The sequence below is a fragment of the Myotis nattereri genome (assembly GCF_964212035.1).
Source record: "Myotis nattereri genome assembly, chromosome: 2".
Classification (NCBI taxonomy): Eukaryota; Metazoa; Chordata; class Mammalia; order Chiroptera; family Vespertilionidae; genus Myotis; species Myotis nattereri.
Genome location: NC_138076.1, coordinates 91320288 through 91346943, shown reverse-complemented (window position 1 = coordinate 91346943; position 26656 = coordinate 91320288). Strand labels below are relative to the sequence as shown.

At 39.5% G+C, this 26656-nt stretch overlaps 2 protein-coding genes and 1 pseudogene across 3 annotated transcripts in view; 1 reads left to right on the top strand and 2 right to left on the bottom strand.

Moving 5' to 3' along the window:
- Positions 1 to 3087: 3087 nt before the first annotated feature.
- ALG11 (ALG11 alpha-1,2-mannosyltransferase) lies at positions 3088 to 24899 on the bottom strand. The gene is made up of 4 exons (XM_081082822.1): positions 24840 to 24899; positions 11708 to 11938; positions 8450 to 9381; positions 3088 to 3397 (listed from the first exon to the last, which is right to left on the bottom strand). Exons 1-4 carry the CDS (start codon positions 24881 to 24883, stop codon positions 3126 to 3128), a joined length of 1479 nt encoding a protein of 492 aa, XP_080938948.1. The 5' UTR covers positions 24884 to 24899; the 3' UTR covers positions 3088 to 3125.
- Positions 12270 to 12884, bottom strand: LOC308511832 (small ribosomal subunit protein eS25-like; annotated as a pseudogene). Its single transcript has 2 exons — positions 12508 to 12884; positions 12270 to 12322 (listed from the first exon to the last, which is right to left on the bottom strand). The product of its transcript is annotated as a small ribosomal subunit protein eS25-like (transcript).
- A 998-nt stretch (positions 24900 to 25897) lies between the features above and the next one.
- ATP7B (ATPase copper transporting beta) overlaps positions 25898 to 26656 on the top strand; it is a gene marked incomplete at its 5' end in the record, with an annotated part of 88610 nt that continues 87851 nt past the window's right edge. Inside the window, one exon of the mRNA XM_081082709.1 lies at positions 25898 to 25948. Coding sequence (XP_080938835.1) covers positions 25898 to 25948 — 51 coding nt within the window. The remainder of the gene's footprint in view (positions 25949 to 26656) is intronic.

The window sequence follows — 26656 nt, the reverse complement described above, 5'->3', positions numbered from 1 at the left end:
ATGCAGCCCACAGGAATATTTTTGCGGCCCAGCCAATATAACAGTATGTAAGAAACGTTTTAATAAAAATTTCATAACATAATTTTTACAATATCCTGTTATACATAATTACTAATAACTACAACATTCGCTAATGACTAATTACTATAATCATGTTGCAGTCATTTCCCTTACGTGCCTTACGTGCAGGCGCACCATTTCTCTCCACTAATACTAGCAGCAAATATTTTAGTAGCCGATTGCCATGTTCTTAGTCTTGTACTGACTTATTTGGTGTGAGCCACAGGAAATATTTCGCTTTCGGAGAAGAAGAAAAATAGGTTTATTTGTGTTACACTTATTAATTTGTGCAGTTATTCAGTGTCTGGTAAGTTACTGTTCAAGAAAAAAATATTAATTTTTATTAAAATGTTCTATTATTTTATGTTAACGATCACTCATTTATTTCAGCCCTTTGTATTCAGCATGTCTCCATCGAAATAAACCTATGTTTCTATGAAAATTGAAGCTTATGTTTCTTTGCGGCTCACATAAACTTAAACCTTGTTTATTTGGCCCGTGTTAGCCTTTGAGTTTGACATGCTTGCATTAGGAACATTGAAGTAAACATATATGCAATTTATATTTCTAATGTTTGTGATAAAAATTGTTTTAAAGAAACAAGCTTAAAAATGTCTTCTGGCATTTCAGAATCCTTTCTTACTTACTACATCCTCTATTTATGTTCAATTTCAATTTCTTTGTCTTTGTCCCATGATTTTCTTTGGGCAGATGGGTAGGCTGAGTGGACAATGGTATATGAATCCTACCTCAAAGCCTAGGTGTAACTGTTGAACCTCAGGGAAGGCAGGGGAGGGTGGACGGAAAGAGATCAACCAATGCACTTGTATGCATATATGCATAACCCGTGGACACAGACAATGGGGTGGTGTGGGTCTGGGTGGGTAAGGGTGGGAGCGGGCTGGAAGAGGTTAATGGGGGAGAAAGGAGGAGCTATGTAAGACTTTCAACAATAAAGATAAAAAAAAAAAAAAGACTAGGTGTAACATACAAGAAAGCACTAGGCTGGGAACACCCAGGTTATCATCCTGATTTTGTCATTAAACAGCTTTGTGATACTGAAGGAGTCTGAATTCTTTAAACTGCTCTTGTCTATAAAGTTGAAAATAAAAGCAAAGTGGACTAGAGAATTCGTAACATTCCTTTCAGCTCCAATTTCCAAGAGTCTTTCTTTTCTAAACTGAATAACCTCCAATACAAAGCTATGTTGGTGTGTCAGAACATCTTGGGACTCGGATTTGCTGCCTTTTGATCTGATGAGTTGTCTGCAGGCCATCTACTGCAGGACAATGTAATTGAGAGTAGATAACAAAATGGCTCGATCTACGCATGGAGAGAGGACTGAAAAGGAAAAACATACCTCTTTAACATAACCCTAACACAAAGAGGTATCAGACTGGAAAAGAGGTCAAGTCACTGAACTAGAAGGAATTGACTATGTATGCAGAAAATGCCAAAAGTTGTGGATCTCTATGCCATTGCTGTTCATATGCATATATTAGTTACTTTTCATACTAGTTATTCAGGATAGAAGTCCTGCTAAATTATACTGATTCCTTGCTACTGGCTTAGTAACCAAGAATTCACACAGGGCCCTAATGCAGTGATAAAGATAGGATTACAGAAGATATTTCCTACATATTGCTACATTAGTTGATTTTAGAGACAGAAGGGGGGAGACAGAAACATTGATGTGAGAAACATCAATTGGTTGCCTCCCATATGCACGCTGACTGGGGATCAAACCACAACCTTTTTGGTGTACAAGACGACAATCCAACCAACTGAGCCACATGGCCAGGGCTGTTACCTTTAATTAAAGTAACTTTTACTTTTATAATTTTCAAAGTACTTTCACATACTTTCCATGTCAGTATCAGAACTCGAAAAGGCAGGGAGGACAGGCATTACCATGTCCAGATTATAGATGAAGAATTTTAGGTGCTACTCAGAAAGATTAAGGAAAAGCTTTAACGTAAAAAAATCAGACGTTTGTAAATGAAGCTGAGGTCAGGCCCAGGTACGCTACCTACTAGCCCGGTGCTCTCTTCAGAATGCCACCTTTTCACCTTACAATGCATAATGCTGGTCATAGGGACTGTGCACATGGAAGTGTATGTTACATCATCACTATGAAAAAACAACTAATTGTGATGTTCTTACTCAAACCTCCTGATCGACGTAAAGCTGACTTCTAGCCTCTGAGATGTGGAAATGTTAAGGAATAATGAAAGACCCATACAAATGTGCTGATAGCTCTAAACAAAAAACTATTTTCACAAATAGGAAATGATTACCAGCAATACCTTGACCTCTACATGCCTATGCACATTCACAAAGCAATCACAGTCAGTTCATCTTTTGACTTTTAGAATATTAAGCCTGCTTAAAGTTTCCTTTTATCTTTTAAGAAACTCATTAGATATATTCAAAATGGTCCTCTACAATACTGTCTAAATTTAAATGTACCAGAATTTTCCTGTGTTCCAAAAATGTACAATTCTAAATTACTAATCAATTACCAGTCATCAATTTTTTATTTAACATTTCCTTTTTTTCCAGAAGGTAATTCTCTTTTCTGGTTACTAAACAGATTTAAAAAATACAGATTATACAAACATTAAGATTGTTCATCTTTTTTTCTTTAAGATTGTATTTTTCAGATTTTGAGATCAAGCACTAATCTAAAATTTTTACATTTAAACATATAAGGTTACCTTTTCTATTTAGGTACTTTTGCCTTTTTTCCTTAAAATAAATACATTGCCTACATATCTAAAGAGTGTTGCTTAGGCTGATTTTATTACAAGGAGGAATGAGTTTAGAAAAATCTTACCTATCTAGCTCAGCTGGCGTGGCTTAGTGGTTGAGTGTCAACCTATGAACAAGGATGTCATGGTTTGATTCCCAGTCAGGGCACATGCCCGGGTTGCGGGCTTGATCCCCGAGTATGGGATGTGCAGGAGGCAGACGATCAATCATACTCTCCCACTATATATATATATATATAAATATAACTAGAAAAAGAAAAATATTACCCATCTTTTATTTGTACAGATATGGCATTATTTAAATAACTTCTCCACAGATGACAGGAATGTCACTTCAAACTCCTGATCAGAGAATCTGCTTACAGATGCACGAGCATTATTTCTGATTTGGAGTCTCTTTTCCTCAGACATGGAAAGAATATGAGCCATAGTCTCAGCATAGCCTTCTTCACTTTCAGCCAGAAATCCAGTTACTTCCCCTTCATAAGGAATGACAATGTCAAGCTTCGGGCCCCCTGAATTGTGTGCAAGGATAATTGTGCCAGCTGCCATACACTCAACAACTCCTGAGGAAAAAACAAAAGCATGTAGTTTAAGTTTTTGAACATGTTCATATGAACAAGAATCAACAGAAACCTTAAAAAAACTGTATGAGACTTATGAGAAATTTAATTACATATCTATATGTGTATAAATATGCTCATTTAACTTCCATGGTACAAAATAATTTTAAGGTTTTTAATTTTCAAACCTTCACAATAATGTTGCTTTGTTCTTAATTAAAACAGATAAGTAGATGGAAGGACGGTCTATATAAAACAGATATGTGGATAATAAAACAAAGTAGAAGACTAGAGAAAGTTAGCAGAATGGTAGATAATTAACGGATATGGAAATATAAAAGAAGTAAAAAGGTATCAAAAGCAAAAATATAACAGTTCAAATTACAGCAGTAGGAGGAAACAGGAAAAAATTAAGCCATCTTAGTGAGGCATACTATTACTGATGCTTAAGTTACTGCCTGGATTTCCGGCAAATCCGAAACTACTGTGTGCCCAACAGCAGTGAACTAAATGAAAGTTTTGGTTAGTTTCTGCCAAATAATGTAGGTGAGGATATAAGTTACTCTAGCCAGAATATCTTAACTGTGCTTCTAGAGAGAATTAAGCCCTTCAGAAAGTGGGTTAGTTGACTGCAGAACTGATATTCTAGATGCACAGGAAAGAAATGAAATAATTTACAACCGTTTCTTCAAAAGTGGTAAAATCTCTATGGAACAGAATTTTCTGTTAGTGTTGTAATTTGAATTCTTATTTGAAAAATATGGATTATATCATAATATTCTGTTCAAGGCTGGATACCATTCCTCTATACTTTCTCAGAGACCTCAAATCTAATCAATTTTATTCCCCTCCCTCCAGGATTTTCCACCTCTTCAGTTCATAAGTCTTCCTTTTGCTAATGTCTCTTCTTTCATCTCCCTTTCATAAACTTCTGAAAAGTATGGTTTGCACTTACTATTTCACTTGCTCACCTACATTCAATGCTCAACTTACCACAATTCAACTCTTGCTTCTCCTCCTCCTTTACTGGTAAACTGCTCTTGACCAGGTCACCAGTCACTTCCTTATCTGGCCCAGCATCTGGGAAACATGGAAACTTGCTGCCCTTACTCTTCCTCCCCAAACACTCTCTCCCCTTGATTTCCATGACACTGCATTATACTGGTTTTCTTCCTCCCTCTATTTCTTCTCTTCTGCTTTGCTGGACACTCTCCTTCTGCCCACTTCTGAGCTGTTACTATTCTCAGCAGTTTGTACTACGGGCCTCTACACACTTTCTGTAGGCAATCTTATCCACGTCCAAGGGGCCTGCAGTAACTACCTGGACAACAACAACAACTCAAACTGTATTCCCAGAGCAGGTCCCTCTCCTGTACTTCAGACTCATATATATAAATGCTTGCTGGATGCACACATGTACAGTGGAACTTCATTTCTCAAACTTAATTCATTCCAGAAGGTTGTTCGAGAAATGATTTGTTCTAAAACTGAATAATTTTTTCCCATTAGAAATAATGTAAACTGAATTAATTAGTTCCAAACCCCCAAATGATTCCTTGTTTTAACTTTTCTTATATACAGCACATGTCTAATATACTGTTTAATTTAGAAATAAACACTTCTTAAATTTATCGAACCACCCCCTATGAGCCTTAAAGGAATTTTTCATATACAGTAGGTCCTCGGGTTACCTCAGAGATCTGTTCCTACAGCACGACATAACTCGATTTTCGCCGTAAGTCGGAACCCACCTACATAAGCACCTCCGTCACTCACATGGAGCACATACACAGCAGTAATGAAGTGAAACAGTAAAAAAAAATTAAAAGAAAGATAACAATTCCTGACCTTTACTTTTGGTAAATAATAAAAAACATAAAGCACATATGTACATACGTCGAAATGACAGAACTTTTTTTTTTTAAATAAATACTGTAAATGGGAGATGGTGATGTAACCACGAAATGATGAATGTCGAGTCCGACATAACCGGAGGCCTGCCTGTATCACTGTTAGGTCTGATCAAATAATTGAATCAACACTCCCTCCTCTGGGAACTGGCCTTTAGACCACTTCACAGCATTCCCTTTGGCTTAGACTACATTCCACTTGCTAAGACCACATTCCATTTGCTAAGACCATTATCCTTCCCTTCTGGACCTTCCTAGGATCCAGACCAGCTCAGAGAATTCTCCACTCAAAAAAAGTCCACCTGGAATTCTTTAAAATATTTGACTCCCTGTCCCTGGGTGCTGATGCCATTTTGGGGCTTATCCCATCTGGTATCCAGATGACCCTATATTCATAATTCCACCACTTTGGCCTTGTGCATTCCTCCTTTGGGGACCCTAACAATCACTGCCTTTGAAATGCTATCACCAGCTAACTGCTTTCCTTTATCCAAAACAACAGCAGTTTTTCTATCTACAATGGGGCCTTGACTTATGAGTGTCCTAACGAGTTTTTTGAGATACCAGCTGTCTCTTGGCTGATTTTTTGCATTGAGTTGATAGAGTAATTTGAGTTAACGAGCTCCTTAATGAGCCTGGGATTAATGTTTTGTGAACACGTTCACACCCTTAGCAACATTAGAACTCTGCACGCCCCCTACTGGGGATGGAGCCAGCAACCCAGGCAGGTGCCCTGACCAGGAATTGAACTAAGGACCTCTTGGGACACTCAACCACTAAGCAACACCAGCCGGGCACATTAGCACTCTTGATGGCCTCTTTATGTTTTAAAATTGTGCGGATTGGCCCAGCATCAACCTATGAATCAGGAGGTCACAGTTCAAGGCAGTGCAGGGATGCTGGCTTGATCCCCAGTAGGTGGGGTGCAGGAAGCCGCCAATCAATGATTCTTTCTCATCATTGATGTTTCTATCTTTCTCTCCCTCTTCCTTCTCTTTAAAATCAATAAAAGTGTATTTTTAAAAAAACTGTGCTCATCACCAGCAACAAAAGCATCCTCTCCTTTGCTTGTCTGCTGAAATGCTTTTTGTCATGCGTGAAAGGGTTGTCAGGTCAAAAACTGAAGTTTTGGTAGAAAACCGAGACATTTTTTTCTGTGAACAACTTGGTTGAGAATGGAATTGTTCAAGATGGAAGACATTCGAGAAATGAGGTTTGACTATACATGTCCTTCAGACAATTTAAACTCTACATGCTAGAAACTTGGCTCATTAACGGCCTCTCCTCTTGTATTCCCTCTCTAGGTAAAAGGCATCACCATTCACACAGTTGTCCAAACTCCTCATTGCCTTTCATTTAATACATCCAATTAATCACCAAATCCTGTTCAATCCTTCTTCAGAATCTCGCTGGCATGTTCACCTCACAGGTTCACAATGCCAACACCTGTCACCCAGGTTGCTGCAGCAGCCCAACTCAACTTCCTGCCTTTCTAGTCTTGCTCTTCCTGTTTCTTACCTAACCAATCCATTCCCCATATTGCTGCCAGTGAACTTTAGGAAACAGAATGCTTTTAAATCCAAAGTTAAAATTTTTCTATCTTTTCCCACTGGCTTAATACGGCCATGTGATCCTCCATTGTCTTGCTGCTCCTCTGTCATGCTCCAGCCAGACTGAACTCTGTTCCCTGAATGTGCCTGCTACTGCTCCTTTGTGATGCCTGTCACCACGTTATACCTGCCCTTCTTTTGCTGGCTACCCTCCCCGCTTTTGCATGGTAGCTTCTAATTACTGACAGGTCCCGGCTGAAGTATCACATCATTTCCTGGGCCATTGTCCCTGACCCCACAAGTCTGTGTTAGGTGTTTCTCTTAGGTTCTTTCATATTCTGCACTTGCCTTAGCATAGCACTCAGCACACTGTGCGGTTAACGATGACTGTTTAACTTGTCTGTATCACTCACAGAGCTGTGAGCCTCTGAAGTTTAAGAGCAGTTCTTATATGCCTGGCACAATAAATGCTCAATAAACATATGTGGGAGGAAGCACGGGAAGTCAATTCCATGCAGAAAGTTTGGATCAGCAGTTCCTGCTATATGTCTGAGCTTAGTACTGTGCTACTAACTAGGGCCAGAAAAGAGTATAAGAGAAATTGTAGCCCGAGTGCAGGAGACTTCACTTCTATGTTTTTCTATTTTCCCCTAACACCTAGCAGTATGAGGCACTTGAGACATATCTTAAACGGCCGACAGCCGCCTTTTTTTTTTTTTTTTTTTTAATGAAAATACCATATAAATTTATTAATGAACAGTAACAAAAGGACATAACAGAGACATGATGTAAAAACAACAAAAACATGATATTAAAACAATAAAAACAAGTGATGCAAACAATGACTGATAAAGTGATTAAACTTATTCTAATATCTCCCTGTACACCACATTAAGAGTGAAAACACTTTCAGAGTGCTTGACTAGTTTCCCTTATGCTGAAGTATTTAGAACTTTAACATCACATTGTCTTTTCATAAGGCAGGCAGTATAGCAAGTGGTTTAGAGCAGGGGCTCTAGTAACTCAGTTTCCTTGTTTGTCAAATGACAAACTGTTTGTCAAAACAGTACTTGATTATATACCCAAATCTTTACATAACAGGAGGTCAGAAAGAGTAATTAGTTCTGGAATAGATAAGGCTATATCAATGAGCAAGGAGATTTAAGCTGAACATTTATAATGGAATTTGGCAGAAAGAAAAGGAGAGGACATTCCCATAATGAGAACAGAATCAATAAAAGAACCAAAGAATTTCTGTGAGACGTCCACCTGAAGAGAGGGGTTCTCAGCTTCTGATGCAAAACAGAATCACCTAAGGAACTTTACCAAAATACTTAGCCCTGGGCCCCACCCAGAAATTCTGATTTGGTCCTTCAGTGGGATCAGTATGTAGATGGGGGTAGGTGGGGAGAGAAAATGTAGTGGTTAAGAGCAGGGGCTATCTGGGTTAGAATGTGGGCTCTACCTCTTCCTGTGTGACTGACTTGGGCATATTCTAAACCTCTCTGTTTATTTATAAAATAGAAAAACTTTCAGAGTATTATAATTTTATCAATATACTTCATAGCAACAAACAAGTTAAAGAACAAACTCACCAATTCCAAAATGCTCATTCCACATGGTATGCAAACCAATTGTTCCTTTAGACAAGTAATTCTTTAATTCATCAAATGGAATATTTATTTTAAATTCCACATCTTCTTGAACTCCTAGGTCTTCACATAGTCTTCTCAGTTGGTTTACTCTAAATTCATCATCTTGGTTACGACAACCTCCAATGAGGACAAGTTTAAGTGAAGGAAGTGACTCAGTCTTCCTCATATTCAACAATTTAGCAAAGGCTCTGATCTGCAAAGGATGATTCTTTTCAGGCCTGAACTGGCCAACAGAAACCAGTAAATGTCCTGGGGTCATCTTTTTCTCCTCTAAGGGAATGTCCAGAAATGTATGCACATCACAAGGTGGATAAACAATGTTAGTGCAATGCCCAACCTTCCACAGTGAGAGAATATGGTTTAATGTCCAAGAAGAATTGACCATGACTATATCACTGCAGGAACCAACAAGTCCATAAAGAAAAGCAAATAAATAGTAATAGATGAGCTTTACTTTGCTGAGAAAAGGATTCCTGGTAATGAAGGTTGCATTATTAAATCTAGCATTTTGATTCTTCACTACAGAGAGCATGTCAGTGCTGATAGTGGGATAATGAACATAGCTTCCAACTCGGCAACCACCTAAATACTTAAACAGAGGAAGTGTGAAAGCATATCCCATTGAATCGATGTAAATATCAGGGACACACTGCATCAGGGCTTCCCAGCCAAGAAAGATGGACCCTAGACTTTGGCCCAGCAGTGTGAAGTAAGGATAGAGAGAATCTTCCACAAGGTAGCGTTTCCTTAAGAAAACAAACTTCACTGGGTGAGTTAATCTGATGTTAAATCTTCTGAAAGCACCTTCTAGTATTTGTTGACTGCTGACATTAACATCACCAGTATAAACAACATAAACTGCTGCAGGATACCTAAAATAGAATACAATAGTTAAGAATTTCATTAGTTTAGGTTAAAATCAAGCAAAAAGTTATAGATTTTTTTCTCACAATCATAAGAAGCTTATTTTTTAGACTAAAAAAATGTTTTCCACTCATTGCATTTGGACTACTGATCTCATTCTTTCCTGCCCTATAACTAAAATGTTAGTCCTTCAAATCAGACTTCTAGTTCTTGGCTCTCTCCTCCACTAAGAGTTTCCTATAGAGCAGACACAAACAAAAACTGATTTATAAATGAGACTTTTTTATTTTCAAGAAATATTAAAAATTTTATTTTGACAACTTTTTCAATATAAAAATGGTAGTGAAATATTAATAAAATATATGAGTTAAATTTCACTGAAGACATCTTTAGATAGAATGGTAAATGCTAAAGCACTTCTCAGTGTTATCTGAGTAATAAAAAAGGTTAATCTGAGTAATAAAAAAGGTTATAAAAACTAGATCTTCACATGGTTCTTCACAGCACTTAGAATAAAATCTAAACTCCTTACCCTGTTCACTGAAGCTCTGTAATCTGGGTCCTGTCGCCCTCTGTACCTTCGTCTTCTACTTTCTCCCTTGCCTACCAGGGTTCAGCCAAACTGACAATCCTTTCTTTGAACAAGCCAAGTTGCTTCAGTCTTAGGGGACTTGCAGTAGTTGTCCCTTTGCTTTGAATTCTCTTTTCTCCATTGTCTTTTCATAAGGCAGGCAATATAGCAAGTGGTTTAGAGCAGGGGCTCTAGTAACTCAGTTTCCTTGTTTGTCAAATGAAAATAAGAGTAATGACCTCACAAGGTTGTTAGGAGGATTGAGTGAGCTAACATAAATAAAATATTATTCAAACAATGTCTGGCACATAGTAAAAATTCATTAAATGGTAGTACTTTTGTCATTCAAAAGTATCTCCTTGAAGAATTTCCCTAATTGCTCAATATAAAGTATCAAGTCACACTCATATTATTCTATTTTAATTTCTTATATAGTACTTCTTACCATTTGATATTTTTCTTCTTTGCTTATTGTTTTCTCTCCACTAAAATCTAAGGTCTGCAAGAGGGACTTGATCTACCTTGTTCACCATTTACTCTCAACTTCTTTTTACAGTGCTTGAAACAGAGTAGTTCCCCAATAAATACTGCATAAGTATACTGTACCTTATGCTGAGTCAGGAAAGACTTATAGAAATTAACTGAAGAGAAAAAGATTATTTCAGAAAAAAGGGAACACTATATAAAAAGATAAGGAATCTAGAGAAAGCATGATGTTCAGTATGCTGGAACACAGTATATGTGAAAGAGCAGAGAGGAATAAGAAACAAAATCTGGCAAGAGCAAGATGAAAAAGTATCTTCTGTGTCATACTAATTATTTGGATTATTTTTTCCTTGTAGGTGAGTTAGGAGTGATAGGGGTTGCTGGGGAGTATGTGTATAGATATAAAACTTTGCCACTGCCTAATTATCCAGAATTAGATAATATCACTAGAGAGAAAAAGGTAATACACAGAGTTATGCAAAGAAAAGAATAGTATAGATTAAGGTGGAGAGGGTTGCAAGGAGGTGAGAATTAAGGGAGGATTTAAGAAAATTCTTTGGATTTAGGCACTTATGGAAGATAGAAGAGGAAATACAGGGGTGGTGGCTGGAAGCCAGGATGGGTCAAGAACATAGACATGTAGAGCTAAGGGATTACCTGTGAAGGCTTTGGAAGGAAATGAAGGGCATGAATAACCATAGAAGGATAATAACCCGGAAGCAGAATAACCATAGGAGGATAACAGTTTTCCACATATAATAAAACAATGAAACCTGCACTTTACTATGCTTTCTCCTTTTTAAAAGGGAATCATAAATACTTTGGGGTGGGAGGAAAAAAGCCTAAAACATTAAATGATGTATAATATATTATTTCTAACATGGTAAGTTACTTAAGACTAGCCAACTGATAATGATATCAGAATTAGAAGCAAATAGATGCTTCATAAAGATTATTTTGGGTATGCCACCACTGACTAAAAGTGCTCCACATTACTTTCTACTATTTAATCTCTTCTCCACATACTCTCCCAAGATGACTAGTTTTAAATTATGCCATAAAAGGGCAGATACTTTCCATTTTTTATCATAGCCACTAAATTCAATAGGATCTTATAAGGCAGATTGGCATATGAGAGAACTATTTCTTTGTTGAAAAATAGTTTAAAAATGAATTCCTGGCTATAAATAAGGTATTAGATAAAGATGAATTCTGGGTAATGATTTTTTTAAAAAAATGCTAATATAGCAAATTAGCTAAAAAAGATGCATACCTACTTTTTCTGCAGGGCCCTTAATGCACACCATAAAACTCTTTCTCCTCCTCCGCCAGCATTGCAGTATGGATGAAAAAATGCAATCACCATTTGATCTTTCCCTTTTTTGCCAGTTGATGCTGTGTTTTTCTTTCTTTGTAGCAGCACTCTGATTCCCCAAAGGATAAGGATCAAACACAAACATAAAATTCCACATACAATTAGCCCAGGGAAGAATAATGAATAAAAAAACCTGAAACAAGAGGGAAAAGGTGAAAATTGATATAATAATGCCCATTAAACAAAAATATGACTACAAAGTAAAGTCTACTTTCATACATCTACTTTATATATTAGTAGCAGAGAGAAATTTTTATAGCTTGTGAGCCTGCTAACGAAATACTCAATGATTGAAATTCTATTGCTACAAAATATCCAGATACAAAAGTATAAAAGTCCCCTTTAATTCCAGTCTCCACAGAAATGTTAGCAATTTAATATATTTATTTTTAATTAGTAATAAAAATAAATATTGAGCCATCTTTCTCCTAACTCAATATATGTGTTAAAGCAGCGGTTGCCAACTAGCGGTCCGTGGAACAATGGTGGTCCATGAGGTCCAAAAGGTTGGTGACTGCTGTGTTAAAGGATTAAAACATATTTAATTATTAATCTCAACAAAACATTAGTAATAGCATCTGCCCCTCGAAATGACAATATGTAACCCCCCAAACGTGTCTTCTCTCTCTCTCTCTCTCTCTCTCTCTCTCTCTCTCTCTCTCTCTCTTTTTAAGTAAAGTTTTATTTTTTTTAATGTATCGCTGGTGGGACCTGTTCGTGCATCTTCTTCAACAGCTGGGGCATCTCCATCTTTTGTGTTTCTGGTGTAAACTGCTTGAGCTCTGCGCTCTGAAACTAGTTTAATAAGTCCTTTCCTAAGGAGCCCCTGAAGGGCTCCTGGCCAAGGAACTGTGGATCTTCAGTCTCTCAGAGATAATAGCTGGGATTATAAGCTTATAGTTGGGAACTTCCTTATAGAGTTGAACATAATATGCTTTGCCAAATAAGACTAGGTTATTGAGCTTGTCCAGAACTTTGCCCTTGGACCACTTCTTTTTGGCCTTACCCCCGGACTTGTTCACTGGGTCTTTGTCTTTTTTGGCCCACATTTTCTTCTTCTTGTTGTCCTTGGGTGGCATTGTGAGACTTGGAGAGCAGGGCCTCTGCTGCTGGTTTGATAAGATGTCGGACTGAGAGCTTTTTCTCTCTCTCTCTGTCTGTCTGTCTCTCTCTCTCTAAAGACTAGTTTACTGATTTGTAAAGAGAGAGGAAGGGAGGTTGGGGTGGGGGGAGGGGTGGTGGAGAGATAAACATCAATGTGAGAGAGAAACATTGATCATCTGCCTCCTACAATCTTCCTAGGAGGGATTGAGCCACAACCCGGGCATATGCCATGATCAGGAATCAAACCAGTTACCTTTCAGCACACAGAATGATGCTCAACCAACTGAGCCACACCAGCCAGGGCAAAATATGTCTTCTTGAATGATCAGTATTGCATTAGTTAAAAGTTTGGTGAAAGTTATGTCAGAGGAATGGTGTGTGAGAGAGCCCCTTGGCTGCTCACCCTGAAATATCAAGGAAACCAACTATAATTCAACAAAGAAATCTCTGTTCAACACAGACGCATGCATGAAAGGTCTGTGCCTTGAAACACCTAAAGGTGGGCAACTGGGAAGATGAGGAGGGAGGAAAGCGCAGACAGCTTGCAGACACAGCCCTTCAGCCAAGAGCTCGAGTCTCAGCCTTGAAAGGGAAGGAAACTGGTGGTAGTAAGCGCTTCCTTTGGCTGGGAGCAACAAAGAGTTATGTGGGGGGTAGGGGTGGGGGTCTGAGGACCCAACAGGGCGAGTTGCAAAGGTGTGAACAGTTTCTGAGTCAGCAGATGCCTGACAGAACATGGGGTTCTACCCAGCAGCTCCGTGTTTCAGACAAAGAAATAGAACCATAGAGCCCTGATGCACCTGGACCCCCCAAACTCACCTCCCATTGCCCTTAGAGTTGGGTCCAGGAGCATATTATCTGTAGACCAAGAGCTGTTGGAGCAGAACCACTGTTTCCCTCTGTGACTGAACCCTAGGAGGGGTGCTTAGGGCAGGACCCCATGGAGGTCAGGGGTCTCCATTATGGTGAGGGCAAAAAAATCCCACTCCCAAGTAGCATGGCTATACTGTATTATGGGAGCCATGGTGGTCAAGACTGGGAGATCACAAGAGATAAAAAAGTTTGCAATTCAGGGCTATCTACTGGAAAATAATATATTGATGGAGAACAGCAAAGTAGAACAGCAAATACCATGAATAACCATAATAATGAGGATGACCAGAAAGGACATGAAAAATCCCCAGAAAGCAAGTTGGAACACTTGGAAATGTGTGATATAAATGACAGAGATCTCAAGATTGCAGTTCTGAAAATACTCAATGAGATGTCAGAAAATACAGATAGGCAATTCAATGCACTCAGAAAACAAATCAATGGACAAAATGAGTACTTTGCCAAGGAGATTGAAACTTTAAAAAAGAACCAATCAGAAATCCTGGAAAGATTTCAATGCAATAAGGGAGATTAAGAGTAAACTGCTGAAAACCATGATGGCAGCATAGGTAAACACCTGTACTTGCTGTCTCCCACAACCACATCAAAATTACAACTAAAATACAGAACCACCATCATTCAGAACCACCTGAAAGCTGGCTGAATGGAAGTCCTAAACTAGAGAAGTAACGAAAAGAAGCACACTGAGATAGTAGGAGGGGCAGAGGCACAGAACAGGCTGGTCCAACACCCACGTGTGCCATTTTTTTAATCGGGAGGGAGACTATCTCTGTGGAGGTTGCCTGTGAGGAGCACGGTGTCTGAGGCCCACATCAAATTCCCAGCCCAGGGTTCCAGAACTGGGAAGTGAAGTTCCTGAAACTATATGGCCAATAAAAAACAGCAGGGACTGTGGCTGAGTGACACGGAGGCTGCTGGAGATCCAGGTGTTCTTTTTAAAGGGCCAATGCACAAGCTTACTCAGATTTATCCCCTTGAGCTCCAGCACCGGATGGCTTTGGGGGACCCAGACACATACTGGGAGGAACTGGATTGTCCGGTATCAGGGCAGGAACTCACCCAAGCTGTTTGCAGTAGCTTTTCCATATGAATGGCTTCTCCTGGCTCATGCATCACACTTTGCTAAAATCTCTCCAAAGAGTTGCAGCTGGTGTCAGTGTGCCTCAAACCTATCAATAAAAGGCCCAAGAATCACCAGCACTAGCACCAGCCTGCTTTGCTTCACAGCTGGGCCATGCCTGGGTACCACCAAGCCCAATACAAATAGCAGCCATATACAGATCCCTCTGTAGCTACTGCCAGGTGGCCCCAGCAGTGGCTGATTTTGCACCTCCCTGGAGGCCCCAGAGCCAGTGCACCTGGTGGACAGCTTCAGACCATACCAGATTACAACTCTATACATTCACAAGTGACACACTCAAGAGGCAGACTCAGTGAGCACCAAAGTCCACTGAAGCAACTCCTACACCATAGGGATGTCTCCTACACAGCAGCTCTCCCACTGTAGTCACAGCTGGTCCTTACAACCAACTAGCCTAGAGGTCAACTCCTCTCAGTGATACCAACAGCAATAGAGGCTTAACTACAAGACTATGCCCCAGCCCACCCAGGGGCACACCTAGAGTGCCCAGCATAGATGACTGGGGAAGCTGAGCCACTGGGCCCTACAGGACACCTACTGAACAAGACCAATTCCAGAAGACATAGCACTGCTACCTAATACATAGAAACAAATACAGGGAAGCAGCCAAAACACAGGGAAGCAGACAAAGAAACAAGGGTTTAAGACAGAGAGAGAATCTTAAAAGCAGCAAGAGAAAAGCAGTTAGTTACTTAAAAGGAATGACCCATATGACTGTAAGCTGATTTCTCAAGAGAAACTTTGCAGGCCAGAAGGAAGTGGCAGGAAATATTCAAAGTGATGAATAGCAAGGACCTACAACCAAGATTACTATACTCAGCAAAGCTCTCATTTAGAATTGAGGGTAAGATAAAGAGCTTCACAGACAAGAAAAAGCTAAAGGAGTTCATCACTACCAAGCCAGTATTACATGAAATGTTGACGGACACTCTTTTTTTTTTTACTTTTTATTTATTTGTTTGTTTTTAATCCTCACCCTTGGATATTTTTCCATTGATTTTAAGGGACAGTGGAAGAGAGAGGGAAAGACAGAGAGAAACATCAATGTGAGAGAAACACAACTGGTTGCCTCCTACACGAGCCCTGAGCAGGGCCCAGGCCAGGGAGGAGCCTGCAACCAAGGTAAGTGCCCTTGACCGTAATCGAACTTGGGACCCTTCAGTCAGCAGGCCAATGCTCTATCCACTGAGCCAAACCAGCTATGGCTTCTTTGTCTTCTTCTTTTTTTTTTTTAATATATTTTAATTGATTTCAGAGAAGAAGGGAGAGGGATAGAGAGATAGAAACATCAATGATGAGAATCATTGATCGGCTGCCTCCTGCATGCCCACAGTGGGGATTGAGCCCCAAACCAGGCATGTGCCCTAACTGGGAATTGAACTGTGACATCCTGATTTATAGGTTGATGCTTATCCACTGAGCCATGCCGACTGGTCTTGAACAGTATTCTTTACGAAGAGGAAGAAGAGAAAAAAAAAGATAAAAAATACGAACAATAAAATGGCAATAAATACATTTCTATCAATAATTGAACCTAAAATAAAAATAAACGAATAAGAAATCTAATGAACAAAATAAACTGGTGAATAAAATAGAATCAGAGGCATGGAAACATGGAACAGACTGACGAATCTCAGAGGGAAGGGGGCAGGGCAGGTGGGAAGAAATTACCCAAAGAACTTTTTTTTTTTTTTTTAATTGATTAAAGTATTACATATGTATCCATAACCCCAAATGCCTCCCCACCCCACTCCTGTACATGCCCTCACCCCCCTGCTGTTTCTGTCCATTGGTTATGCTTATATGCATGCATACAAGTCTTTTGGTTGATCTTATCTATGGACACAGACAGTGAAGGCCTGGGGCATTGGGGGGGGCGGGGAGGGAACATCTGTAATACACTCAACAATAAAGATTTAAGGTAATAAAAAAAATAATAAAAAAGAGTGAATGACTGAGCACAGAAAACAGAACCAACCAGATGGAGGAAAGAATTTGTGATATCAAAGATAGGGATCTAAAAATAGCAGAGGGAAGAAGTGAGAGACCTGAGCATAAAGAAAAATGAAAGAGCTCTACAAGAACTGACTCCATCAGAACAAGCAATATTATAATTACTAGGGGCCTGCTGCACAAATTCGTGCACGGGTGGGGTCCGGCCAGCCCTGGCCCCAGATCAGGGTGAGTGGGGGCCAACTGGGGGTGGGGCTGGCTGGGGGGAGGGTCCATGGGCAGTTGGCTGGCCAGCCCCGCCCCCTGGCTGAACTCCCAGGTGAGCTCCCAGGTGAACTCCTAGTAGAGGGGACAATATGCATATTAGCCTTTTATTATATAGGATAGGCATTGTGGAGGAGAAAGAGAGGGAGCAGGGAACAGAGATTCTATTCTAACTAATATTGGATGAGAACTTTCCAAACCTATGGAAAGAACTAGATCCTTAAATCCAAGAAGCAAACAGAACACCTAGTTACCTCAATCCAAAGAAGCTGTCTCCAAGGCACTTGGTCTAAAACTGTCACAAATTAACGATAAGGAAAAAATTCTCAAAGCAGCCAGGGAAAAGAAGGAAATGATCTACAAAGGAAAATCCATCAGAATTTCATTTGGTTTCTCAGCAGAAACTCTACAAGCCAGAAGAGAGTGGAACCAAATATTCAAATGTCTGAAAGTGAGAAATTACCAGCCACAAATGACACATCCAGAAAAATTACCCTTTAAATTGAAAGGAGAAATAGGACTTTCCCAGACATACAGAACTTGAGGTATTTTATCACCAGAAAACCTCCAATGCAGGAGGATAACTCAAGGGAGTTATTCTACCTGAAACAAAGGACATAAGGTCACAACACTATGAGTAAGATTATAAAAAAACTTACAGCATAAACAGGGATAATTTGCGACAACAAAAACATAAAAGAGGAGGGGGTAAAGATCTAAACTGGCAAAGGAGGATGAAGATCAGATGCACTCAAAAGAAAAAAAAAACATTATGGTATATATGCAACTTTATTTTTTATAAACCTAATGGTAACTACCCACAAAAATCCCCATGCCAGAACACATAGCTTAAGAAAAGAGGAAAGAAGTATGGAATACCGCCTAACAAGCCAACAGACAAAAACACAAAGGAATAGAACCAAAGTAGGCACAGAGATACCAGAAAACAAAAGATAAAATGGTTATAGGAAGTCCTCATATATCAATAATCACCCTAAAGGTAAATGGTCTGAATTTACCCATAAAGAGGCACAGAGTAGCAGAGTGAATAAAAAAACAAAACCCAACCATATGCTTCCTAAAAGAGACATATCTAAGCTGCAAAGACAAAGGTAGATTCAAAGTAAAAGGGTGGAAAATGATTCTCCAAGCAAATAGCATCCACAGAAAATCAGGTATAGCCACAATTATGTCTGTCAAAATAGATTTCAAGATAACAGATAACAAGAGACAAAGATGGACACTTCATAATGATACATCACGAAAACATAACACTTCTTAATATATATATATATGCACTCAACCAGGGAGCACTGACATATATAAAATAACTACTCAAAGAACTAAAGGGAGAAACAGATCAAAACACAATCATAATTGGAGACTTTAATACTTCCAGTGACATTTCTAGACAGATCAACCAAACAGAAAATCCATAAAGAAATATCAGTTTTGCCTGGCTGGTGTGGCTCAGTAGTTGAGTGTCAACCTATGAACCAGGAGGTCACAGTTCGATTCCTGGTCAGGGCACATGCTTGGGTTGTGGGCTCAATACTCAGTGTGAGCGTGCAGGAGGCAGCCGATCAATGATTCTCCCTCATCATTGATGTTTCTATCTCTCCCTCTCCCTTCCTCTCTGAAATCAATAAACATATATTTTTAAAAAAGAAATACTGGCCTTAAATGAAACTACGCATAATTGACATTTATAAAACCTTTCATCCCAGAAACCAGATTATACATTCTTCTCCACTGCACAGGGAACATTCTCAAAAACAGATCATATGTTGGGTCCCAGAAAGTAGCATCAACAAATTCAAGAAGATTGAAATTATACCTAGCATATTCTCCGACCATAATACCTTGAAATTAGAAATCAACAGCTAAAAGGATGTAAAGAAACCCACAAATACATGGAGATTAAACAACATACTACTAAAAAATGACTGGGTCAAAGGAGAAATAAAAGATGAGATCAAAAGATATATAGAGACAAATGAGAATGACAATACAATACATCAAAATGTCTGGGATGCAGCAAAAGCAGTAATAAGAGGGAAGTTTAAACATTACAGGCCTATCTCAAGAAACAAGAAAAATCTCAAGTAAATAATCTAGCATTACATCTTAAAAGAACTAGAAAAAAAAAGAACAAAAGCAACCCAAAGTTAGCAGAAGAAAGGAAATAATAAAAAGAATTGAATGAAATAGAGAACAAAAAGACTATACAAAAAATTAATAAAACAAAGAGCTGGTTCTTTGAAAATATTAATAAAATTGACAAACCCCTATCTAGACTAAGGAAAAAACCCATATAAATAAAATCAGAGATGAAAAAGAAGTCACCACAGGCATTACAGATATACAAAGGATCATACTAGAATATTACAAAAGCTTTTTTTTGTCACCAAATTCAATAACTTAGAAGAAATGAATAAGTTCCTAGAAATATATAACCTTCCTAGAATAAATCATGAAGAATTGGAAAATCTAAATAGAATGATCAGCAGTGAGGAAATTGAAACAAACATCAAAAATCTCCCCCAAAACAAAAGTCCAGGACCAGATGGTATCACCAGTGAATTCTACCAAATGTTCAAAGAAGATTAAAAACCTACCCTTCTCAAACTCTTCCAAAAAACTGAAGAGGCAATACTTCCTAAAATATTCTATGAGGCCAATAAAATCCTGATGCCAAAACCTGGCAAAGATAACACAAAAAAAAGAAAATTACAGACCAATATCTCTGATGAATACAGATACAAAAATACTAAACAAAATACTAGCAAATGGAATACAACAGTACATCAAAAAAAATAATACATCACGATGAAGTGGGGTTCATTCCAGGGGTACAAGGATGGTTTAACATATACAAATCAATCAATGTAATACACCACATTAACAAAAGAAAGAATAAAAGTCTTATTTTATCAATAGATGCAGAAAAAGCATTTAAAATACAATATCCATTTATTATGAAAACACTCAATAAAATAGGAATAGAAGGAAAGTAATAATAAAGGCCATCTTTGATAAACCCTCAGCTAATATCATACTCAATGGTGAAAGACTGGAAGCTTTTCCTCTAAGATTAGGAATAAGACAAGGATGTCCACTCTCACCATTCTTATTCCAAGGCAGAGCAATAAGGCAAGAGAAATAAGTAAAAGGTACCCAAATGGAAAAGGAAGAAGTCAAACTGTCACTTTTTGCGGATGACATGATTCTTTAGAAAACCCTAAGACTCCACCAAAAACTATTAGAAACAATAAACAAACACAGTCAAGTTGCTGAATACAATATCAATGTGCAAAAATCCATTTTCTTCCTGTATACTAACAACAAAACTTCAGAAAAAGAAACGGGAAAAAAAATTCCTTTTGCAATTGCTATCAAAGAACAAAATACTTAGAAATAAATGTAACAAAGAACATGAAAGACCTATATATTGAAAATTACAAAGCATTATTAAAAGAGACTAAAAAAGACACAACAATATGGAAAATATCTCATGTTCATGGATTGGAAAAATCAACACTGTAATGGCCATATTACCCAAAGCAATATGCAGATTTAATGCAATTCCTATCAAAATCCCAATGGCATTTTTTAAAGAAATAGAATGAGAAATCATCAGATTTGTATAGAACCACAAAAGACCCCGAATAACCAAGGCAATCCTGAGAAAAAAGAATGAAGCTGGAGGTATCATGCAACCTGACTTCAAATTATACTTCAGAGTTACGAAATCAAAACAGTATGGTACTGGCAGAGAAACAGACACATAGATCAATGGAACAGAATAGAGAACCCAGCTATAAAACCACATTTATATGGATAGATAATTTTCGACAAAGGAGCCAAAAACACACAGTGGAGTAAAGACAGTCTTTTAAAAAATGGTGCTGGGAAAACTGGAAAGTCATATGCAAATGAATGAAACTGGATTACAGTTTGTCCCTATGTATAAAAAGTAATTCAAAATGGATCAAAGACCTAAATATATGACCTGAAACAATAGTTACACAGAAGAAAACATAGGTACTAAACTTATGGACCTTGGTAGTAGAAAAAAAATCTTATGAAGTTGACCCCACAGGTAAGGAAAGTAAAGGCAAAAATAAATAAATGGGACTATATCAAATTAAAAAGCTTCTGCACAGCAAAAGAAACTGACAACAAAACTAGAGGCGCCAACCAGATGGGAGATGATATTTGCAAACAGTAGCTCCAACAAAGGTTTAATTTCCAAAATATATAAAAAACTCATAAAACTCAACACCAAATAAACAAACTCCCCAATCAAAAGTGGGCAGAGGATTTGAAAATACACCTCTCCTAAGAAGACATATGAATAGCCAGTAGATATATGAAAAGATGTTCAACCTCACTGGCAACTAGGAAAATGCAAATCAAAACTACAATGAGATACCACCTCATACCTGTTAGAGTGGCCATTATCAACAAGACAAGCAATAACGAGTGTTGGAGAGGTTGTGGAAAAAAGGGAACCCTCATTTCCCACTGGTGGGAATATAGACTGGTACAACCACTACGAAAAGCAGTCTGGTGATTCCAAAAAAATTAAGAACAGAGCAATCCCTTTCCTGGATATATACCTGAAAAACTCGAAAACATGTATACGCACCCCTATGTTCATTGCAGCATTATTCAAAATGGCTAATTCATGGAAACAACCAAAGTGTCCTGCCATAAGAAAGGATGAAATAGCACCATTTGCAGCATGGATGAATCTTGAGAACATTATGCTAAGTGAAATAAGTCAGAAAAAACTAAGAACCATATGATTTCACTCACATGTGGGATATAAAACTGAAACTCGTGAACACAAACAGCAGAGTAGTGGTTGCCAGAGAGAAGAGGAGGGGAAGAAGGGGGTCCTAATATATGGTCACAGGAGATTTGACTGTGGGTGGTGGGCACGCAATGCAATACACAGATCTTGTAACATAGAAACTCACACCTGAAACCTGTATGTTCATGTTGAGCAATGCCACCCCAATAAATTTCTCTCACTTCACATCAAGTAGAACAATTTCTGGGATAAGAGGAATAGAATTTTAATTTCTCTATTTGATTTGCGTACATGACCCTAAAATCACCGCCTTCCCTTATTTGCTTCTGAATGAGTTGCCAAAAAAGCCACTAATGTCCTACCCTGTGCACTTTAGTGAACTCACTCCCACACTTACTGCTAAAAGATTCTCTATTATTGCCACATCAACTGAAGCTCTGAAAACACAAGGAAACAGGCTTGTTCACCACCATATCCCATAATACTTGGTACAGAGAAGGCATACAATAAATATATATGAATGCAAAATTTGATTACCTCCTCAATGTCTCTTAAATTATGGTGAAATAATTTCTCAAGTTATATTTTTCTCTTACGCTTGGTACCTAACTTAGTATTTGTAATACCATGCCTATCCTTTATGATGGATTTGAGGGCCTTATAGGTCACAAAAACAATAAAATACTAAAACTTAAATAAACACAAATTCTTTGGAAAGTAAATATCTTATTGATATTCAGTTTTTATTTTAATTATTGTTCAAAAAATTTTATTTACTTATTTTAGAGAGAGGAAGGGAGAGAAACAGACAGAAAAATATCAATTTTGTTGTTCCATTTATTTTTGCATTCATTTGTTGATTTTTATTTTTTTTTGTAAATCGTCACCCAAGGATATTTTCCCATTGATTTTTAGAGAGAGTGGAAGGGAGGGGGAGAGACAGAAGAGAAACATCATGGATTGGTTGCCTCCCACACATGCCCCAGGGATCAAGCCTGCAATGAAGGTTGGAATCAAACCCAGGATCCTTCAGTCTGCAGGCTGATGCTCTATTCACTGAGCAAAACAGCTAGGGCCATTTGTTGATTCTTGTATGTGCCCTGACCCAGGATTGAACCGGCACACTTGGCATATGGGGAGGATAGTCAGGGCCTATAACATTTTTATTTTAAATAACCCTGTATTTTCCAAACCAAAAACTTAGTAAGGATGTCACAGTTTTAGTTTGCAAATCTCATTGATGTCTGGCTTAACAGAAGATAGTGGCTTCTTGTACCTGCTTCTGCATTCAACCTGTAGTGATATGTTGTTTTATTTGAAGTATATGAAGTAAATGCAAACTCATTCAGATACATACTAGGAAAAGGAAGCATATTTTAATAGCCTTTTCAGATAGCTGAGGATATTTTTCTGTGATGCTATACCAAAAAAAATAGTTATTCAGCAAACATTTATTTAGCAATTACTATGTGCAAAGTACTGAATTAGGGGTATTTCAAATGACAGGAAAGAATATGCAAAGCAGCGAATTAGGGGTATTTCAAGTGACAGGGAAGAATAAGAAGGATCCAAAATAGGCTTTTGCACTCAAAATGTTTTTAAAAATCACTATAGAATTTGAAATAGAGGGACAAAAATGAACAATGAATACCTGAATTTTGGAGCGAATACGTTAATACTGCTAATCAGGATGCTATTTTGCTAATTATAAATTTTCAACCTGAACTAAAAGGGTGGGGAGGGGGAAGGGACAAAACACAGAGTTTATTCTTAATTATTATTTTATTATTTTCCATATGAACAACTGTACACCTACTTTTGCCACACCCTGTATGTAGGCGTTAAAAGACCTGGTTAAAATAGACTAGGTCTTTCCGTTTTATTAGTGTAGGGCAAGACAAGTAAAATACAGTACTGTATCAACAACAAACGTGGGGGGGGGGGGCGGGGAGTCTAGTTTCTTCACCCAAATGTTTATAGTCTTTATTTTGGATGGTAGCATTCTTGGTGAATTTTCATTTTTGCTCATCTATTTCCTAAATGTTCTATAAGAAACAGTTTATTACTTATGTCATAAAGATACATGCCGTAATATTTTATATAACCATTCTTACGTTAATCAGAAATAAAAATCAACGGACGTCCAAGAAGCAAGGGCTTGGCCCTAGCCGGTAGCTCAGACAGAGGGCTGGCCTGGCTCCGAAGGGCCGCGGGTGGGTTCCCGCCAAGGGCACAGCCTGGGCTGCAGGCGCAACACCGGCGGGGAGCGCGCAGGCGGCCGCGGACCCGATTCTCTCTCACCATGGATGTTTCCATCTCTCTCCCTCTCCCCTCCTCTCTGAAGTCAATAAAAATATATTTAAAAATAAAGGAGCAAGAGGTTTAGCATAAACTTTGTATTTAAATGACCTATTAACAACGACAGTTTTGGTGAGTGAAAGAGGAGGAACTAAGGCGTGAGAAATAAGATCCAATTTCTTCTTTACCAAAAAGGCAGACATGCCAGATTGGAAATGATTCGTGGCTCCGTCATAAAGGAAAATGAGGAACACATATGAATGATTTGACAGATAAACTGGATGCAAACAAGTGACATAAAAAGCTGCAACAGGGAGGGTAACGACCCCTCAGTAAGCAGTGGGGCAGGCGATAAACTGAAACACTTAGCATGAATATTTTTTAACCCAGTCGGCTTCGGTCTATATGGAGATGACACCAAAGTGAAAGAGCCGCTCAGTGGACTTAAGAAAATGCCGCAGATTCGTGACAAAGGAAGCCCTTCCCCGCAAACTTCAGTCGCGTGGGCGGACAATACTATCACGACAAGAAACCTGTGGGCCCACACCACCGTCTCCTCACCTCAGTAACTCGTACAACCACCAACCCCTTTCGGTGGCCGCCATCTTCAGTCGACCCCGGAACTCAGGAAGCGCTTCGCTATTTCTCTTCTCTATTGGCTACTGAGGTGTTCCTCCGCCTCCACGGGGCTGGATGTGCGTTCCAATTGGTTTATGGTAGAGACTTCCCACGGCCTTGCAGCCAATAGCATCTCCGGGGCGGAGTCAAGTTTTCAGCGTGTGGAACACGGGTCCCGCGCTCATGGGCGGAGCTGTCGTGGGAGGTGGGCTGGGAGGGCGTGGCCTGTGATGGACAGCCGGTTCTCCCGCCCAGGGCCCCCTCCCTCACTGGGAGCCCGGGCTCGGGCACCCCGGCCCCCATCGCGGAGCCCGTCACCCGTTGGAGATCAACGGGACGCGCTGGCGTGTCTCGGATCGATTTTCTAGGTGCGGAGTTCACTCCCGAGGCTGCTGCGGCGTCTGGGGACCGCGGTGTCCCGGAGTCAGGTTCAGGCGCGGAGCTGGAGAGCGGACCTCACGCGGGCGCCTGCAGCACCTCACCGCCGCCGCCGCGGTGGGCGACCCCCGGGATCTACACCTCTGGCCCGGGTCTGGCGGCTCTCCCGCACTCCTTCCCTCCCCTGCACGCGTTGGAGCTGAAGACTGAACCGGAGCGCACCAGCCCGAGGTAGCGGAGACCGGGAGACAGGATGGGCCCCTCTAGGGGTCCCGGCTCCACCGATGACCCTGAGGCGTCGGCAGGCCGGCCTCTGGGTTCGAGGGTGAGGGTCCGAGACCCACCCTCCCCTCTCGCTCTCATGCCCGCGCCCCCAAGGGCCGGGGGTGCGGTGACACGCAACTTTGAAATAAGTGGGTGGGGTGAGGGCAGCGGATCCCCTCATCCGAAATGCTGGGGTCGGTTCCCATGCCCCGCCTCTTGTTAGAGCCGAACCGCAGAGATGCCGTCCACAGCAGGCTCCCCCTCCCCCTGGGGTTTAATACCGCGCTTCTTTTTCACTAACTAGGTGACCTTCGGGCTCTGGACCGGATCGCAGAAGAAATAGGCTTCTCCGGGAGATGATGCCTGGACAGGAGAGGCAGATTACAGCTAGGGAAGCGGCCAGTAGGAAAGTAAGTTTGCCTCCCCCTGCGCTGTATGGGCGCGCCTACCCCGTTGACGTTCCGCGTCCACCTGCTCACCTGCCCTCCTCACTCTGCTCGGGAGAAGGCGGGGCGCGAGGGCCGCTCCCCCAGAGGAGCCTGGGTTTGCAAGAAGAGCGCTCTTAAGAAAGGACCTGCCATTGCAGTAGCTGATTTTTAGGAACAATTTAAAACCCAGCACTTTTCTATTCGCCTTATGCTGGAGAGGTAAAGTGAGCGTTGAGTTGCTGCTTAAGAGCCCTAATTACTCAAGACGATTACGTTAATATAATATTAGCTTAATATTATATTAACTTAATATTATTAACAATATATCTTTTGAGAAGTTATTCAGAGTTGGTGCATATACGCCTTTGTGGTCTATCGAGGCCCTGCAACATTTTTAAGAACTATTTTCAATTATTTTAATTATACAAAGTAATGCATTAACACAGCCTCTTAAAATGCGGATAGTACAGAAATATTTAGCATGGGAAGCAGATCAATTTTCTAATTTTTTTATATTCATGTACATGTGTTTTCATTCATTCAGCAAATATTTATTGAAAACTACTAAGTTTCAGGCAGTGATGAAGAGCTGAACATACAGTGGTTAAATACATATATTAATGTATATATGTATGTCCAGAGAAATATTTAGGTTTTATATGTGTGGTTTTAAAATTTTTGTTTGTTTTA